At 59.9% G+C, this 19,395-nt stretch overlaps 5 protein-coding genes across 5 annotated transcripts; all 5 read right to left on the bottom strand.

Annotated features, from left to right (window-relative positions):
* Positions 1-881: 881 nt before the first annotated feature.
* Positions 882-2,357, bottom strand: LMXM_15_0690 (conserved hypothetical protein; the record flags this gene model as incomplete). The annotated part of the gene is made up of 1 exon (XM_003873545.1): positions 882-2,357. The coding sequence occupies one exon, from the start codon at positions 2,355-2,357 to the stop codon at positions 882-884; it is 1,476 nt and encodes a 491-aa protein (XP_003873594.1).
* Positions 2,358-3,167: 810 nt separating this feature from the next.
* On the bottom strand, positions 3,168-3,776 carry LMXM_15_0680 (conserved hypothetical protein; the record flags this gene model as incomplete). The annotated part of the gene is made up of 1 exon (XM_003873544.1): positions 3,168-3,776. One exon carries the CDS (start codon positions 3,774-3,776, stop codon positions 3,168-3,170), a length of 609 nt encoding a protein of 202 aa, XP_003873593.1.
* A 560-nt stretch (positions 3,777-4,336) lies between these two features.
* Positions 4,337-7,435, bottom strand: LMXM_15_0670 (conserved hypothetical protein; the record flags this gene model as incomplete). Its single annotated transcript, XM_003873543.1, has 1 exon — positions 4,337-7,435. One exon carries the CDS (start codon positions 7,433-7,435, stop codon positions 4,337-4,339), a length of 3,099 nt encoding a protein of 1,032 aa, XP_003873592.1.
* A 2,536-nt stretch (positions 7,436-9,971) lies between these two features.
* LMXM_15_0660 (conserved hypothetical protein) lies at positions 9,972-11,420 on the bottom strand (the record flags this gene model as incomplete). The annotated part of the gene is made up of 1 exon (XM_003873542.1): positions 9,972-11,420. The coding sequence occupies one exon, from the start codon at positions 11,418-11,420 to the stop codon at positions 9,972-9,974; it is 1,449 nt and encodes a 482-aa protein (XP_003873591.1).
* Positions 11,421-16,030: 4,610 nt separating this feature from the next.
* LMXM_15_0650 (hypothetical protein, unknown function) lies at positions 16,031-18,181 on the bottom strand (the record flags this gene model as incomplete). The annotated part of the gene is made up of 1 exon (XM_003873541.1): positions 16,031-18,181. The coding sequence occupies one exon, from the start codon at positions 18,179-18,181 to the stop codon at positions 16,031-16,033; it is 2,151 nt and encodes a 716-aa protein (XP_003873590.1).
* Positions 18,182-19,395: the final 1,214 nt, after the last annotated feature.

Here is a 19,395-nt window from a genome sequence, read left to right as displayed (position 1 = left end):
CACACACACACACACACACACACAGTCAGAGACACGGAAACGGCAGCAACACGCGATAGCACCACCGCAGCGCGCGGATTCGCCTCTCACGGGTGGGTGTGTCTCTCTCTCTACTCGGCTCGTTGTCTCTACAACTTACGTGTGTCGCCCCTCTGCGCCAAAAGGGAAACCAAGAAAGCGCATCCACGCAATCGCGCACGGGCATACACACGCACACACACGGAGAGACCACCAGCCCTCTCACTCTCACCTCCTCACACACGTGCGCACAGACTCACCTTAGACTTTGAAGGTGACGTGATCTCTCCCTTGTTGTTGTCGTCGCCGTCGTGGTTGATGATCCGTTCAAAGGTGGCAGGGAGAGGGGGAAGGAGCGGTGACAAGAAGCTGACGATATGTGCGGGATACAGAGAGGGAGAGAGAGGAGTGGTGGTGGTGGTGGTGGCGGTGCTTGTGCAGCGAGCCCCTGCGTCGTGCATGGGCCGTCATCAATACGTCGAGGAAACATGTCCTAATTTTATGTGCTGCACACGTGACATGACCGCACACACGCATGTGCATGTGTGTGTGTGCACCAGCGACGGACGTCTGCGACATCCACTGGCATTCCTCCCCCCGCCCGCTTTTTTTTTGACGGCGCGTCTGTACGCATCTCCACCACAGCGCCACTGTCCTGCGTACGCGGAGGTAGTCTCTGTGCGTGCGTGCGTGCGTTCACTTTTCTACGTGCAACTGGTGGAGCGAGGAGAGCGGATGAAGGGGTAGGGGTGACATACTACAGAGAGTGCACAGGCTCAAACACCATAAAGCTCACCTCTCCCGCCGCCCTCCCGTCGTCCCGGCAGTTTTTCCCTCACTCCTTGCGTTCCCTGCATGATTCGCTACTCCTTCAGACGCGCCACGAGGGTGTCCCACTCCTTCAGACTGCCCTTCCCACGGAAACCCAGCTTGGAGGTGCCCCCTTTCATCCCCTCTAGGGTTTCCTTCACCAGCTGGACAGCCTTCTCCATGTCCACAGGCGTCTCCCCGCCGGAGACGAAGACCTGGCCCGCTACATCCTTCGTGCTGGCGAGCGTGCCTGCCGTACACCGCTCTGCCGCCCACGCGGAAACGAGAACGACGCGGCGCAGCCCTACTGCATCGAGCCGTGCGCGGACCTCGTTGAAGAACTCGAGATCTACGTCGTCGCGACGCAGGGGTACCGTGACGGCAGCGGCGTGCGACGATGGCACGGTGGCGGCGATGCGCTGCGCTTCTACACTCGCTAGCTCCAGTGTCCACCGCTTCATCAGCTTCTCAAGGTCCGTCGCATCCTTGGAACGGCGCTGCACGACGGAGACAAAGTCGTTGGGTCTGCTGCCACCCAACTCCGGCATCAAATGCCGCTCCCGCTGATACATGGCATGGAACTGCTGCGCTGCCCGCTCGCCAGTGATAAAGTACAGCTTCACTAGCGTCCCTTTCACCTCTTGGTGGAGGAGGTACATGGCCTGCAGCTCTGCCAGTGTGTGCAGGTGTGTGCCGCAGCAGGTGCAGCTGTCGATGGCGTCCAGCGAGATGATGCGAATTGGTCCAGTCACGTCCTCTGGGATGCCACGGCTTCGAAAGGCTTCCTCGCCGCCGTCTGCCGAGGCCGCAGCCGCCTGATGGCGGCGATCCTGCTCCCGCATATACGTCTCCCGATTTTCGAACACGTCGCACTCCACGGCAGTGCTGTGTGAGATCGCGTCGTTGCAGAGCGCCTCGATCTTCGTCACCATTTCGTCCGCGATTTTCTTCTCCTTGGTGATGTAAGCGTGATACGGCGAGGCCGGGTCGCTTGCGTAGCTGCCAACGTCCACCTGGATGAAGCAGTAAGGGTGCGTTAGGGACCAGCTCACGGTGGGCAACGACAGCGTGTCCTTGCGCTCTACCACGGCAGTGAGCAGGTGCTGGCCGGTGTGGTGTTGCATGTGGTCCATCCGACGGGGCCAGTCTACCATCTGGTGCACCGTAGCCCCCACGGGGAGGGGGGCGGGGCTGGTGAGCACGCATGTGTCCCCGACTCGGCGCACGTTCGTAATGGAGAGCGGTGGCGCGGCGGTGGCTTCACACGAGGGATCGGCCTTGTTATCATCGCCCGACACCACTCGCAGTGTGCCGTAGTCGCAGGGCTGACCACCACCTTCTGGAAAAAGGACGGAGTCGCTCAGAATAACGTCGTACGCCACTGTGTCGCTGCTGGTGCCCCTCGCCTTCTTCGCCGCTGCCACTGCCATCTTGGCCGGCTCGCACGAGACAACAGTTGCGGTCAACTCCCGCAGGAACGAGTCTTTCTGACACGCCAGTTCACCGACACGCATGAATACGGCCGCCATGACTGTGTGCGCGCGTGTGCGTGTGTGTGTGTGCGTGTGCGTGTGTCTCTGTGGTGGGGCTCGAGAGAGAGAGAGAGAGGAGGAGGAGGAAGAAAAACGCTTCATCATGACACCCAATGGAGCCGTGTGTATACACACACACACACCCACAAAGCCATCGGCAGCGTAGACGGTGAGGGGTGCGGGGTGGGCGGATCAGGAGTAGGTTGGCGCGACGTCAGAGGTGTGAGAGAGAGAGAGAGTGGTGCGTGGTGGAGGAGTCGCAGGGGGGGGGGGCGAACCATTGGTGTCGTTTCGGTTTACTTCTCAGCGACAACCGCCGCTTCCGTCCTGCCACCTGGCAAGCCAGCAACGTTACCATCGGACGTGTGTCGTCCAGGAGAGCAAGGGGAGGGGGAGGGGTAGTTAAGATGTGTGTGTGTGTGCGCATCAGCCAAGTGATACGAGTGACGACAAGATACCATCAGAAGACAGACAGGGACGGCCGCAAGAGGCACGCACAAACAGGGCCATCACCTCGGATCGGGCGGACTAGCACAGACACACTCCTGAGACAAACAACGACAGAGGATAAGGCATCAGCAAAGGCGGGTGCGAGGGTGGGTGGGAGAAGAGGAGGGAGGGAGGGAGGGAGGGGAGAGGGCCAAGGAGGGAGAGCGGGGCAAAGCACGAAGCACCAGCACTCACTGGGAAACGCGCGCACACACGCACGAAAAAATTGTCCACGCATCGCCTCTCTTGGTATCTCCCCCCCTCTCTCTCTCTGCTGGGCATTGACGTCGCCATACGTCGATGTTTGCTGCCTTCTGCTCAGTCCTGCAACTTTGTCTTGGCCTCCATGGACTCCTCCACATGGGTCACCAACTTCGCAAATCGCTTTGACCGCTGTGCCTCAAAGAACTCGTCACGGTGGGCGTTAAACTTCTTGTCGCCACGCTCGTGGTTCTTGAGAAAGACCTCGTTGATGCACGCACAAAACTGCTCCTTCAGCGGCGCACACGCGTTGAAGATCTGCAGCACCGGGTTCTTGTCACGGCACACAAAGTAATCACGGATGACGGCCTTGCACATGGGGTAGTCAGATAGGCGCGGGTGACACGTGATGCCGCGGAGAAAGAAGTTGTCCTTCTCGTCACTACGGTGAATGTACGGGTAGTAGTCGGCGCGCAGCTTCCAGTACTCGTAGCTGCGGAGAACGTAGACGTCCTTGCGCCACGTGCTGTGGTTCTGGATGTAGTCGTTTACCCGCCGTTCGTGCTCCTCGTCGGTTGTCTGAAAGTCCTTCGGCAAGAGACCGTGACGGGCGCGGGTCGCGCTGGGGTCGAGGCTGGCCCTGAGCTCTTTCATGGCATCCTTGCTAAGGTACTCCTTTGCCTTCTCCCGAGACTTTTCAAATCCATCCTGCTGCTGGGAGCTCATGGTTGCCCCGCGCGTGTGCAGGGGCGTGGGCTGGCGGCGAGGGCGCTGGGCGTTTCACCGCAGGTCTGGGTACGTACGTAAAACGTGTGCGTCAGCGTGCGCGCGAGCTGATGTGCAGAGAGAAAGAGGACGAGGAGGGGGGAGCGAGGGAGATGGCTGTGTGAGTGCGTAATGGCGTGTGCCTGCAGTGCAAGATCAAGTACAGTAGGAGGGCAGCAGGCGCCGCGGCGAGGACTGCCCAGAGATTCCGTTGTCCTTACTCGAAGAGCGGGGCGAAGGGGCCTCGCGAGAGAAAAGAGAGTGCACCCGTCACCGAAGGAGAGAGGCTGAGGGGGGGGGGCATCAAGACAGCCCCCCCCCGTCCCACACACACACACGTAGGTAGAGAAATGAACGACGCTTATTGTTTACTTAGCGATTCGGGGAAAGCTACAACACCACTGGAGAGGGAGGGGAGGGAGGGCTGGTGGCGGGGCAGCGGTTCACGTGAGCGACACGCCTACAACCGTAGCGACGAGGATGTCACCCAGTCTTCCGTTCCAGCTTCATGGGACGCCGTGTCACGCATCCATGTGCACGCGGGCCCGGAGTGTCCCTATCACGTCGAGCACATCGGCCCACTTCTCCACTGCCTCAACCATCGGTGTCCTCTCGGTCTCTGCCGCGGCCACGCTAACCGCATCGGTGCTGCCTACCAACGGGATCGGACTCGATGCACTACCGCCGCCACCGAGGTAGAAGAGCGTGCTGTGCGCCAGTAGCACTGTCGGGGTCGTGCACCGCTGCAGCACACCGGATACGCCGGCGCTACCGAAGAGAAACTTGATCGACTTGGTGAGAAGAGCAGCGAGGGGCGCGGAGGGCGACACGGACGTCGAAGCTGTAGAGGAAGCGGACTTGCCTGTGGAGGCGGCGCGGCGGTCATGAAGAAGAGGATGCCCGCTGCTGCTCAAGAACCAGAGTACCCGCAAGAAACGGTGCACCAGCACATCGACGATCCCGTTGTACGACAGGAGGACGCCGGTGCGCGTCACTACGGGCGCCGCTGCGCTGTCGTCCGTCTGTGGGGGTGCGTCGCCGACGCGGTTGTCTCTGTCCCCCTCATCCTCTGCACGTGCGCGCTTCACTGCTTCGGGCCTGCGCTGCCCCATCTGCGACTGTTCTCGAAGGGCGAACAGAAGGCGTGGCACCAAGCTAAAGGCCTCTTCCAGTCGCTGCGCTATTGTGGCTGCGTCGCCACAGCTGCTGTCAGTCTTACCGCCGTGCCTCTTCCTGCGAGCAGCACCACCGCGACGGAGAAGGTCTTCGGGAAGTGCCGCGAACCACTCCAATATCGTGGCTGCGCAGAGGAGCACCCGCACGAGAGCCATATCGTCGCTTGCCGCATCACCAGCGCCGGCGTTGAGGGAGTCCGAGCGTGGCACCAGGTGCCTGATGATGGTGGTCAGAACGGCGGGTAGGAAGGTGAGCAGACGCTCAGCCACGGTGATGTGCTGGTGGAAGGAAGGGGTAACCTGCGACGACACTAAAGGACCAGGAGCGTCACCTCGGTCTCTTCTCGCTCTGCGGCGACCATCGCCCTTCGCGTCAGAGCACGACACAAAGGGGACAGAGAAGTCGCCTAGCCACGTGCTCTGAGCAGGCGGTATCGCGGCGGCGTCGCCGGCCACCTGGAAGTGCGGGGCAACACACGGGTAGAGCCGGATCACCTGCGCAAACAGACGCACCGACATCTCCAGTAGCGCCACGGTCGGGAAGCGGAAGGGGTCCGGTGGCGGCGAGGTAGCTCGGGGAAGGGAAAAGACGATGGAGAAGTAGTCCCGCATGAGGTGCCATCCCTCCTCGGTGCCAGCGAGAGGGACGCAGACCATGACGAGGGCCAGCCCCAGCTCCAGGCGCGCCTTCATGGCTTTCGATAGCGCCGTCGCCGCCGCCGTTGCGCCTGTTCTGGAGGACGCGGGGGATGCACCAGCAGAAGGCATGAGCAGCAGCTCGTGCATCGTTACCGGCATCTTCTCAACGAAGAGGGCTTTGATGTAGTGCATACGATTCCGTGAGAAGAAGTTCACGGAGCCGCTGCGGCCGACCCTGCCGCCGAGGCACTGCTGCTGTTGGCGCTTCAAGAAAACAATAACGACGGCGAACGATCGGGCAAGGGCTGAGGCCATGGCTAGTTTGTCGTCGTGCCGCAAGAGCTCCAGTCGCAGCTCCATCAGCTCCTTCCATTTGTTCGCCCACTGCGGTGCCACGTCGTCGAAGAAAGCGTTCACGAGTTCCGGGTAGCGCCAGAGAGTGCCGCCACTGCTGCCATGGACAGCGTCGCTCGCCCCGGAGGCGCTCATGACGTGTGATGCAACGTCGCCGCCGAGCAAAAGGTGTGTGTGCAGCAGCTCAGCGGTGATGGAATCCTCGGCTGTGGCGCCGAAAGCGCTAATGCCACTCTCGCCGAGGAAGACGCCTAGCAGCGCCGGCAGCACCGGCACGTGCTTCGTTCGAAAGACCAGTGAAGAGACGCGCCGCACCAGCGTCAGCATCCACACCTCTTCTTCCTCGAGTAGTGTGGCGGCGCGTGCCTGGGCCGCCTCCAGCGCTGCTGTGGTGGCCGTGCCAGCTGCCGAGGTTGCGGTTGCAGCCGGTGTGGCGTAGTAGGAGGTCTGATGCTTACAGACCGCACGCGCAGCGGCGCGCACCAGAGACGGCGGCGCCACCTGCAGGAGGTGGGAGAGAAGTTCGACACCCGAGAGACGAACAGGCTTGAGGGCGTGGGTGAGAGCCACGTGCACCGCTTGAAGAATCGCCTGGACGCGATCCACCGAGGTGATCGAGGTCGAGGTGGACGCCGAGACGGCTACTGGCACCCCAGGGCTGCTGCTCCGGCCGCCATCTCTGTCCTGCATGCTCAGAAGTCGCGCGTTGCAGCGCTCCAGCTCCGCAGCTTCGTGCGTAGAGGTCGGTCCCGGCAGCGACGAGGGCGTTGGCGCGAGAGACCCATCTCGCTCACATGATATCCACTGGTAGTCCACAAGAACTTGCAGTGCCTGCAGCGCCTCACGACGAACATCGTCGTCCGTGTCAGTGACGGCCTCCAGTGCGGCAGCAAACGACTTGAGCCTCTCAAGTGGACTCAGACCACTGAGACGTGTAAGGGAGGCGCCTGAGGAGGACGGCACCCCCGCAGCATCCGCGGCGGTATTCGTGCTCGCGGAGTACCGCATGTACTCTTCAAAAACGTTTGACGCGGCGCCCCCGCCGTGTCCCGCCGTCCCCGCCCCAGCGGCGTTATCTTTTTCCCTCTGAATGCGCAGCAGACGCGTGAGTGTCGCGAAGGCCGAGGAGCGCTGCGCTGCCTTGTAGTGATGCGTCGCGGAGAGCAGCTCAGAGAAGCTCTGCACAGCGATGATGGGACGTGTGCTCTTGGACGCGCTGTCCTTCATGCCCGCGGAGGTCGTCTCAGACGACGCAGGATGCGCAGCTGGGTCCTTCACGTACGGTGCTGCCATGGCAGCAGACATCGCGGTAGACGTGGTGAGACGAAGAGTGCGGGCGTGCACCTCGGCCCGTGTGGCGGTGGCAGGGGCGAGCTTCTTGCGCCCGACTTTCTGCTTGCGCGTCGTGAAGGCGCTGTCGCCCTTAGGCTTCTTCTCTCGCGTGCGCACCATGATGATAGGAATGTGGGTACGGAAAGGGAGAGATGTGCGCAGATGCAGGCGGTAGCTGTAGGGCTGCAGGAATAGACGTGGGAGAGGGAGGGGAGCACGGGCGAGTCCATGAGCCGACACACATAGAACGACACGCAGCGACCACACGGGGTGGGGGTCATCGAGTGTCACCGAAGAGACGGATGGGGAGAGGGGCAGAGAAGAGGAGGAGAGGGGGGGGAGAGGGAAGGAGTTTAGTCGCAAAAGCCATTTGACGATGCGAGTGCGGCCATCGCGAGTCCCTCCAGCTGAGGAGCAGAGAGACACCTCCGCTCCCCAAGTGAGCCGGGAGATGCCTCACAGTTGCATTGTTGCTATCCGTGCACTCCGTTTTTATCGTTCTCTGCTGCGGACCATCTGAGGTGTGGTGGCGTGTGCGTGTGTGTGTGTGTAACAAAGCGAGAGAATGCAAGAGGGGGAACGTAGACGAGGTACCCGTGATAGGACGACGCGCTCGCAGGCGATGCCTCACCTCGCCCCCCTCCCTCCAATGGATAGGCAGGGATCCAGGTGAAGCACCAGGAGATGAGAGACCACATACATCAACGCTGCGACCCTTGCTGTTGTACCGTCGAGCCGAGAATGACCGCGTGCCGTTCTGCAGCCTTGCGTTTGAGCCGCCGTGGTTCTCATCGCGTCCTCCTCTGTTCGGGTCGTCTGCTGAGCTGCGACCGTGCACCCCCTCCCCCTTCCAAAACCGTAGCCTCTGGCGGTTTTGCAGTCACTCTGTGTTGTGACCCGTTCCTGCGCTCTCCGATCCGCTGGACACCGTCCCCCATGAGTTGGGCCCCCGATGTAGAGCACCCGGCCTTTGCACCGAGGTACAAGGGAAGGCCGGTGTGCAGAGGGCGCCGTGCAGGAGCAGGAGGCTGCTGTTGCTGCTAGCGTTGCCCTTCACTGCGGTCCCCGCGGTTCTGCTTGGGCTTCCGTCGCTGCTGTCTTCGTGGTGGACCTCTGTGGTGGCAAGCGCTTTACGACCTCTTCGATATTCGTCGTGATCTCGACCATTTCTTTGCCAAAGACCGACATGTCTGCTGCCGCCGGTCATATTCGGTGATGCCTCCCCGAGAAGTTTTGAAATCCAACTGACCGAGTTCCCCCCTCCCCCCACCTTGTCAGAGAAAAAAAAAAGCGCACGTAACTCTACTCGTGTAATGCTTCATTTTTCGGCAAACTCCTTCATGGGCCACTGTGTCGGGGAGGGGAGGGGAGGGGGAGGAGGGGCGGTGCCAGAGCGTCACCACTGCCCCCGCACGTGTGTGGCCTGCAGAACGGCAATAGGCACAAAGAGGGAAGGAGAGAGGGAGGGGTGTGGGGAGAGAAAGTTCTAGTGCTATTCATGGCTACCCATGTGGCGTCGGTGCGCGCCATCGCTTGTCATCCGCTCTGCCCCGATCCTTCGCTTCGATTTCCATCGACACGTCGCGCGGCACGCTCTACCCTCGCACAGGTTGTGTTTCGACTCAGCAAAGCATCTACGAACTACAGCAACATAACACAGAGAGAGAAGCATAAGAGGAAGTTGTCTCACCTCCGGGACCTGCACATCCACACCCACACCCACACCCACATGGCATCACATCACATAGAAAGGTCTGAGGAGTACAGTGTCTTCGTTGAAATGTCCTGCATCGATATCTATATCTCTCTCTATACAGATAGATATAGATATAGCAGGTACTTTTACTGGCCGACACCTTTCGCAGCATTATGGTCGGAGGCACCGCCGGTGTCATCCGTGCACTTGAACACACAAACACATACACACATACACATAGATGCCCTCCCCCCTCTCCCTCTCTCCCCCATACACACACACACACACACACACACACAAGCGTCAAGAAACGTTCGGGAGCTGCTGGTATACGCATATGGAAGGAATGGGATGAAGGGGGAGGAGGGCGCTGTCCCTTCTCCTCGAGGAAAAAGGAGGTTCGGTGCGGTTGATATGGGGGAGGGGAGGGGGAGGAGTCTGATGCTTTCGCATTTTTAGATGGAGGTCTTGGAACAGGCTTGGGGAACAACAACAACAGCAACAGCAACAACCAAACACAAACGGAACGGGAGTGAGAGGCGTTAAACAACACAACAAAGAAGAAAGGCGATACGCGGCCGCACACACGCACACGCACACAGACATGCACGCACATGCGCACACCGGAAAACAGACACGCCCTTTTTTTTTTACTACTTTATCGGTGACAAAAAAATGTTCTCTTCTTTGTTTGTTTTGGTTTATGTTTCATGTAGGCACGTGTGAGCGCACACACACACACACACACACACACGACAGGGGGAGGGGGAGAGGGGAGGGGGGCATCCGAGGTGCCGCGCTCGCACACGAGGTTGCGAACGGTGTTCTTGGCTTCTCCCTCGCCGATGCACGCCAGCAGCCACCCTGTGTTTGTTGTCCCATTCCTGCCTCTCCTCCACCCCTGAGAAACACGTCGGTGGCGTGCTCTTCGCTGCTGGACGTGTTTCCCGGCTTTGCTCACTACTCCTCCAGGGACTTGAGCAGCTCCGTGGTGAAGGCGAGGGTGAGGTGGTCATTCTCCAAGAAGTCCTCGGACGACCCACGCAGGGCTGCGGGGCGAGTGCCGTTCACGGTGAACATCGACGCCATCGAGGAGGCGTCATGGGGGAGTGCCGGATGCGATGGCTGGGTCTGCGAGGGCGCGAAGGAGCCACCGTCATTATGGTGAGGTGAGTAGTGGCTGAGGGACCCCGATGCGGCAGCCGGGCCGTCCATGCCCTCCTCAGAGAGGTCGGTGAAGGATTTGTAGGACGGCACTACGGGCATGCCGGCAGCCGTCCCGGAGCCGTCGTTGTTCGCGTAAGAGCTCGGGTGTGTGTAGGGACCACCTCCGCCGCCGGTCAAGTGCGGTGGCGGGGGTGGCACGGCGGGGTCTCCCATGTCCATGTTGCGCGAGGAGGGATTGCGTGGCATCACGCCGCCGTTGGTCATGCCGGGCAACGGCAACGCCGATGTTGGCATGCTCGTGCCCGAAGGCCCATTGCCGCCCGTGATCGGCAGCTCGCCCTGCTTACGCGCACGCCGTGGCTTGCGCTTCACAGTTTCCTGCCACCAGTTCCAGCAGCGGGAAGACCATGTGGCAAGGATCTCCTCCATATCCGGCATCCCATCTGAACCGCGGTGCGCGGCGGTGGCGGAGGCCGTCAGCGGAGGCGGAACCGCTGTCGGGGTGGACTCATCATCGCCACCCGCCTCCGTCTCCAGGGCAGCACCTGGCTGCTGCGGGTGTGTTAGGCTGTATACCACCTCCTCCATGCTTGGGCAGGCCCGGCGCACGCGCACAAGGCGCTTCGCCACCTCAGGCTTCCCTTCCAGGACGTGGATGTGGCTGTACCAGCGCAGCATGATCTGCTTGTACGCCTCCAGGCGCTGCTCTTTATCGATGGGGTCCTCGTTGGCAATGCTGCCCCCGCCGCTGCTCTCGTGCTCCTGATCGACGTTGCCGCCAGCACCGCCGTGGCCGTGGCTGTGCACGTCATCCTCGTCGTTGTCGTCCTCGTCGCCGTACTCGTTCCTCGACCATATCTTGCGGTGCACCTCGTACGTCAACGGTGGCGGCAGCATCTTGACACGGTAGTTCGTCTGCTGCAGCCGCATCAGTTCCTGTTGATCTGTGTCCTCGCCGGGAGGAGGGAGGAAGCTGCTTGGGCTGCCGGTGCCCATGCGGCCGCTACCCATGACACCGTGGCCGCCACCGCCGGCACCACCGGCACCACCGGCACCGCCACCGGACATCATATACGGCATCATCCCCATCATGCCCTGCCCCTGAACCATGCTATAGGAGTTCGGACTGTTAATGTCCATGCCGCTCGCTGCCGCTTTCGTGCTCAGCATGCTGCCCATCCCGCGACCTCCACCACCGGGCATTCCAGACACCCCAGCGTCGATGCCGGCACCAGACGTCATGGCTGTGTGGTGGTGCGGCGACGAGATGGTGCTGGCTCCGGTGATATCGCCACCCGACGCCGCCACTGCAGCGGCAGCCGCGCCGACACCCGTGAAACTGAACGGAGTGGCTGCGGGGTTAAGGCGAGATAGACTGTTTGTCTGCACCGAGGTCGACTCGGCGGCGGTGTCGTCGGACGGTCTCACGCTCCAGTCCGAGCTCGCGGCCGTGGTGTTCTGCGCATCATCGCGACCTGAGGCACCGGGCGCATCCTCACTGCCGCCAGCCGCCGCCGTGGCATGCGACTTGCTGGTATAGCGGTTCGTGGCTTGCATCACCGTTTGTACAGGAGCGAAAAGCAAATACGAAAAGGGAAAGGATGAGAGATGAGGATAAACCATATAAAACAACAACACAGAAGGCACAGAGATGAGCGGGAGGGGATAGGAAGGGGAGGGGAGGGGAGGGGAGGGGAGGGCAGCAGACAACTACACAGACAACGGAGCACACGTGTACGTGACGACGTCGTTTTTTTTTTTTTTACTTATCGCACTCCTCTTTTTTTTTTGCGTGTGTGTGTGTGTGTGTAGACCACAGCAGAGAAAAATAAAAAAAGAAATGAAACTCGCTCTCCTTCTACTCTTCTATGTATATGTACATATGTACATATGTATGTATGTATGTATATATATATATATGTATGTATGTGTGTGTGTATACCACGTGGGAGAGTTCGGAGGAGAGGGAGGGTTTTACACGGAGGCCATTGAGCAAGAGAGGGTACTCGCCTCCATCGACCCGACTTGTGGTGTGTGCGGTCGTGCCGCTTACACCGAGAGGGCCACACCGGTCAGCACAAAGAGCGTCCACCATACAAGAGCACACATGCGCGCGTAGGCCTGTGCTTGTGCACAGGACGGAGTGCGGAGGAGGTGCGGAGGTAAGCAGAAGAGTTGGGCGTTGGCATTCCCCATAATATGTGTCTCACCTTCTCGCTCTCGCGCGCGTTATGCTTTCTCTACATCTCTTGTTGCTGTGGCTGATGGAGCTTGTAATGTGTGTGCCGGTGAAGGGATGCGGGGTGGGGTGGGGTGAGGGGAGAGGGGGAAGAGGCGCTGTGCATGTTCGCCGTATTCCCCCCCCCCACCACCACCAACCACCCCCTCACCACGGTTCAGTTCCCAAGGGTGTTGTGCGTCCTCCATCAAAACAAAGGCACCCAAAGTGAGGGAGATGCGTGCGCATGGAGGGAGGGGAGGAGGGGACCACGTCGCCCCGCAGGAAACGACAGAAAATCAGGACGAAGAAAGAAGTGTGCCCCAGCCATCTTCTTCGTGAGGGAGTGTAACATCGACAGCTGCGTCGTGAGGGGGGGGGGAGGGAGGGCAGCAGCGTGAAGCGGCGAACGTGTGTGTGGCTCCCCCTTGCCGTCGTGGTTGTACCTAGCACCCGCCTGATGACTCCGTCGTTCTCTACCACCCCTCTCCCTCCAGCCACTCCCACTACCCCCCTCCCCTCTCAGCTTTGCGAGCACACGTACACACACACTTACAAACACACACCCACACACACACACACAGAGCGAGAGAGGGAAAGACGCACCCACCCACCTACGCACCAAAGGATGATGACGCAGACGCGCCGCGCTCTTCATCCTGTTCTACCATCCCGCGCCCACACTCTCCTCTCTTCCCTTTGTCGCCGCCTGTTCGCCGGATGGGGGCTTTAGCGAAATGGCGAAGGAGAACCTTCGAAAAACACAAAGGGAGCATAGTGGCCGGGTGCGGCGCGTGGGTGGGCACACCGCTCCCGCCTCCACCTCGGCTGTGTAGGCATCGTCCCCATGGGGATGGAACCTCACGACGGCTTGACAGGCGTGGTCAGTCGCCCATCCATCCGTTATGTTGTTGCTGTCCAGTGATTTCTTGAACACGCATAATTATGTGTTTGGGGTCCGCATAATGTGCACCGTCGCGGCTGCGCTCTTACGTGGCGCACGTGAGGTGATCCTAAGCTGTACGTTTTCCTTCCGTCCCCGTCCCCTCCCTCTCCATTTCTCTGGGGAGAATATCGACAGTCGGCGGTAAGCATATTTTTCTGTATGCGTGTGTGTGCACACGATACGGACTCATAGCTGAACTTTATGTCATGCCCCACGGCTACCAGGGTTGGGGGTGGAGACTTTAAGGAGGTCAGGAGTGGGGGTGGGGGGAGGACGGGGGTGGGTGTCGGTGAGGGTGTGCGCGTGTAATGGAGGTCGAAGAGTCGATCATGGGAGAGGACGGCGAGACCACGGCGGATCAGAGCGAGAGAGAAACAACACACACACACACACACATGCACACGCACGCGGTGATCAGTAAAGACAAAGAACGAAAGGAAAACCGGAGTGTTCATGCAGGGATTTCCTCAGCGGGAAGCGGAGAAGGAAGACAAGGAGAGGCGAGGAGGAGAGGATGAGGAGATAGCGAAGGAGTGGGACCACTCCCCCTCCCCAGGACCAGGGGGATTCTGATCCCGCAGCGTCTTCCCGAGTTTATTATTATTTTCGAAGTGAGAAGGAGAGGGAGGGAGGAGGTGGGGGTGGGGGTGGGGGATGCTCCGGACGCTTTGCGTCATTGCCTTCCTTCGTACTTTATTCTACATTTTTTTCCCTTGTACTTTGTTTCCCATTCTGGGGTAGTGAGCGCGCTAAAAGTGGCCACTGAGAGGCCCCTTTTCCCCCTCCCACACACGTCGCGAGGGAGGGAGGGGGGGGGCGGCGCGTGGTGGGCAGGGCGAGCACGCGCATACGCACACACACACACACACACACACACTCAGAGGGAAATAGCGTGGGGGGGGGGTGGAGGTGGAGGTTGGGGTGGGTGGGATAGAGCGAGTCCTTCGGCCTTTGCAGACATAAACGAAGAGAAAAAGTAACAGTACAGCACAGAAAGAAAAATATATATATTTCCGTTTCGCTTTCATGGGATCGAACGCACCCGGGGGTTCGGTGGAGCGGCGGCTCTGTTCCTTGTGCTCTGGTGGTTTGTTGTCTTCACGAGCGCGCGTCTGCGTGTCGCTCTGTGTGCGTGTGTGTCTCGGCTGATGGTGGTCCTGTTGACTTCCAGAGAGACGAAAGAAATTTACTGCTCCGGCTAGCGCCAGCAACAAAACGAGGGGAGGGGAGTGGGAGAAGGGGCGTCGGGGGGGGACAGGGAAGAGCAACGACAACAAGGGCGAAGCATGCACGGCACACACGCACAGCAGAAACACGAGATGGAGGAGGAGGAAGAGGGAGACACAGACACACACACACACACACACACAGACACAGAGGGAGAGGGAGAGGATCTACGTTCACGGCAACAGGGCACGACACAGAACATCAGGGGGGGGGAAAGGGTGAGAGGAGGAGAAGGCTCACACGACACAGAAGGAAGAGAGAGAGAGGGGGGAGGGAGGGAGGGAGGAAGTGTGGGTGAAGCGACAGAGAAGAGATAATAGAACAAGCCCGAAAAAAAACGCGGACGGAGAAAGATGAACGCGGGCGGCAGAGAGAGAGGGAGAGGGAGGGAGGGAGGGAGGGGGGGGGGAGCAGAGACCGAGGACCAACAACACCACCACCAAAAGGACGGAAGGAGAGTGAGAGTGAGCGCGCGAGGGAGACGACCAACACAATCACAACAGGACGAAGGCAGGAATTGAAAAGGAGAAGGACACACACACACACACACACAAAAACAAAACAAAAACAGAAGAGAGGAACACACACGCACGCATACATAACGGGTGGTGTGGTGTGGTGTGTTGTGGGGGGGGGGGAGGGGGAACATCCTCCCCAAAGGAGAAAAGGAAGATGAAGAAACCCGAGGAACAGGGAGGGGGGACGGACACTTGGAAATGGAGAGATGCGCCCACTCGGACACGCTGCGTTCACTGTTGTGGCTTCGGCACCCACCCCCCCTCCACCCCTCAATCCTTCTCCATCTTTGATGCTTCGACTGTAAAATAGCATGGAGGGCGCGGGAGAAGGGGAGGGAGGGGGGGGGTGCCACGCACGCATATGTCACAGCAGGTGTACCCTGTGTGTGGGTGTACTGGTCAAGCACCGATCGTTTGCCGGCACCACGGCTCTCTCTCGCTCTCTTTTCGATTCTTGCGTATCTGGCTCACCGAGAGAGAGAGATACACCCACCCACCCACCCACCCACACACACACGCACGCACGCACGCAGGGAAGGAGGAGGAAGAGGAGGGGGAGACATGTGAACAGAGAAGATAGAGTGTCGCGAGGAGACAAAGCGGGGGGAGGGGAGGGGAAGCGAAGCGCATGAAGCGAGAGGAGAGACGGAGAAACGAACACAGCAAACAAACACCAAGACCACAGCAGCAGTGCAAGTGCGTGTTCCTGACTGTAGTGGTGACCTTGCCGATGGACGCGCGCCGCCTCCTCTCTCAAGTGCCACACAGGATTGTGATCCAAAAACGTGAACACACACGCCCACACAGAGACGTCTCTCGCCCTCTCACTCTCTCTCCCTGCACGCATAACGATGTGCGCATCTGTGCGTGCATGCGTGATCACGACCGCGTTCGGGCAAAACCTTTTTTTTCTGTCATGCGTCGACATTTGTTTACACTCTTGTCACATGTTCATGGCACCATAGCCGCGCTGCTGCTGCTGCTGGTGGTGGTGGTGTAGTTGCTGTGATGAAGGCCGTCCGCCCTTCGCGTAGGAGGGCTGCATCTGCTGCTGCTGTGGCGACTGCTGCTGCGCACCCGTCGCCATGCCAGTGGTACCGCTAAAGTGCCAACTCTCCGCGTACGGGTTGAAGTTCGAGGATGGGTAGTAAGCGGTGTTGCAGTGCATGGCCGGGTCCACCTCGTCAGGAATGTCGTGCTGATTATCACCTCCCGACATGGCGGCGTCGTAGCTGTAGCCCGAACCACCACCACCACCACCACCACCACCACCACCACCACCACCACTGCCCCGTCCGCCACGGTAGCCGGTCGCGGCGGCGCCTGTGTTGTGACCGCCCGTCGCCATGCCTCCAGCAGCAGCTGCCGCAGCACCGCCACGAGGGTGGGCACCGCCGCGATGACCAGTGGTGCTGGCGGCGTACCCGTAGGTACCCATGCCGGCGTGATAGCCGCCCCCGCCGCGTCCACCGCGGCCACGGTACCCGCTCGCGCCTACCCCAGGTTGCTGGTTGTAGCGTCCCCCGTTAGCGCTGCCGCCAGTGTTTTGCGACGGCTGCCTACGCGACCGACCGCTGGCAACCACCTCGACTGCCGCTGCGACCGTCCGCGACTTGGCTCGCACGTCTACAGCCCCAGTGCCCTCCTGCTCAAGCCTTTCCCACCAGTCCACTGCCGTTTCGTACCACGCGGCGAGCTCCTCCTTGGTGCTGCCGTTGCTCCCTTCCCGGCTCATTGTCACAGACGATGGTGGCGGTGGTGGGGCGGCTGTGATAGCTGCAAAGGCATCGGACTTGAGTACCGCAGCAACGTATGTGCACCACCGCGCACATAATGACTGCACCACTCCAGGTACGGTGAGCACGCGTGCCAGCTCCGGCAGCGGCGGCGGTGGTGGAAGCAGACGTACTATAAAAGCAGACGGGTCCGACTCGAGGGCGTACACGAGATCGGCGTCGTTGTCATCGATGTCCTGGCGGCTCAACACGTGCTGCTGCTGCTGTTGCTGCTGCTGCGCGGCCGGCGACGTGCTGTGCGCCGTCGCGAAGAAGATGGATGGGGTGCGATACGGGTTGTGCTGCGCCACGCCGCTCATCGGCGGCATTGGGGTAGCGGAGAGGATGCTGTGGCTATTCGCGGCGGAAACAGCGCTGTAGCCTGGGTACGCGCCTGCGTTGCTGCTGCTGCTGCGCGGGGGCGACATGAGTGGCACCGCTTGTGGGCTGATGTTGGTGCTGCTGTTCCCGTCCAAGTCGAGTAACTCCATCCCGCCAGGAGACTGATGCCGCTGCTGTAGCGGCGCTGGAGCAGAGGGTGACGTTACGGTAGCCATGGGTGACATGTTTGGTGGCAGCATTAAGTTTGGCATGCTACCAGCGGCAAGAGCAGCAGGGGCGCCAGCGTTGGAGGCAGGGCTTGGTGAGTAATCCAGGAAGTACTGCCGGGCGTCCTTCGCGGAGGTGGAGATGCGCTTCAGCACTGGACCAGACGGAGTGGAGTGGGAAGAGCCTGTCGCAACACAGACGTCGCTGTTTGGACTCTGGTGCAGCATCTGCTGTTGCTGAGGCAGCGGCACCGTCGTCGCCGAGAGCTGCGGCGAGCTTCGGTTGGGGTAGCCCGCTCCGCCGAGCAATGCCGAAATGGTCAGCGGGGGCCGTGCACCGCCGGGAGTGGCGGCAGAAGATGGGGCCGCAGAGTTGCTGGTGGCACGAGTCGTACTGGTCACACCGGCAGAGGTTTCGGCGCCAGTGTTGGTGTTGTTCACTGACGACGTAGTAGAGCAGCCGTCGATGCTGGACGCCAAGCGTCCTTCTTCTACCGCCTCCTCCTCCGGCGGCTTAGCAGCGGCCCCGCCAGTGACTGCGCTTGTGCTGCCGGGCGAGGAAGACACGTTCCGGTACGGGTCCCACGTGAAGAGCAGCCGCGGCGTCGTACCGCTGTTCACAATTGGCGAGGTCATCATAGAAGCCGTTTTCGTGGGTTGCTGCTGCGGTGGCTGCGTGGCCGCAGGAGACATGTTGGGGGTTACTACTGGCGACACACTGGCACGCTGCGGCCCTTGCGAGTCCTCACGCGGGACGGAGCTGGCGGACATCGACGGGGAAAAAAAAGAGCAACAAAAAAATGAAGGAGGAGGGAGGAGGAGGCGAAAGAAATGGACAAGGCCGCACTCGCTGCGGTCGTGTATATATAAATATATATATATATATATATATAGTTACCCAAGAGGAATGTGCGCGTGGTTTGTGTATGCGCCTGCACGTCGCGAATATGTGTGACGGAGGAAAAATATATCGAGGAAAAGAAAAAAAAGGGTGTCAATAGGAGGACCACAGACCCACGGGTGCACCACCACCACCACCACCACCACCACTGCCACAACAGCGCCAATAAAGAAAGAGCACTAATTCAAAGAGGTTAAGGTGTTCACACACGCATACGCACACACCTATACTCGGGAGAGAGGGAGAGAGGGAGCTGCCTCTGGTATCGTGCTCTTGTCGGACCTTGTTGTGGAACGCCGGGGTGAACGTGGCCGGTAACCAATGGGCAGCGAAGGGAGGGGGAGGGGGAGTAGTGCTTCTCAAGGAAAACGAGCGGGAAAAAGGAAAGAGGGACACGACAGAGTCCGGCAATCCGCCACTCAGACACGCACACACGCAGTGAGTGAGAGAGTGAGAGAGTGAGAGAGAGAGGGACAGAGGGACAGAGGGACAGAGACCAAGAACAAAGAGATGGGGAAGACACGGATGACCACAGCTGAACGTACCAAAAGTAAGTACAACGGTGCTGGTGCGCGTGCTTGCTCTCTCTCTCCCCCTGTGTACGTGCGTGCGTGCGTGCGTCTGTCTGTGACACACACACACACACACACACACACACACACACACACACACACGCACAGAGAAAGCGTTCAAACACACAAAAAAGTAATAATAATAATATGAATGGCGGGAAACAAACAAACAAGCGAAGAGAAAAAATGAAAACAACAAACAAACAAACAAAAAAAAACGAAGATGTTGGGGGAGAGGGGGAGAGGGGGCAAAAAAGGGTGTCTTTGTTATTAATATAGCGTATCTATAGTATATATACTATATATATATATGCGTGTGTGTGTGTGTGTGGCGGTGGTGGTGGTGGTGGTGGTGAGGTGGGGGAGTGCCAGAGATGAGGGAGGGAGGGAAGACCAAAGAGGGAACGCACACGGAGATGCAATATAGAGCGCCCCAACGCCGATCACACACACACACACAGGAAAAGAAAAGACAGCAGGGATGAGAGAGGAGGAGGGGGACTGATGCACCG

Source organism: Leishmania mexicana, chromosome 15 (assembly GCF_000234665.1).
Source record: "Leishmania mexicana MHOM/GT/2001/U1103 complete genome, chromosome 15".
Lineage (NCBI taxonomy): Eukaryota > Euglenozoa > Kinetoplastea > Trypanosomatida > Trypanosomatidae > Leishmania > Leishmania mexicana.
The sequence above is the reverse complement of the archived record's forward strand: the minus strand, read 5'-3'. Positions and strand labels throughout refer to the sequence as shown.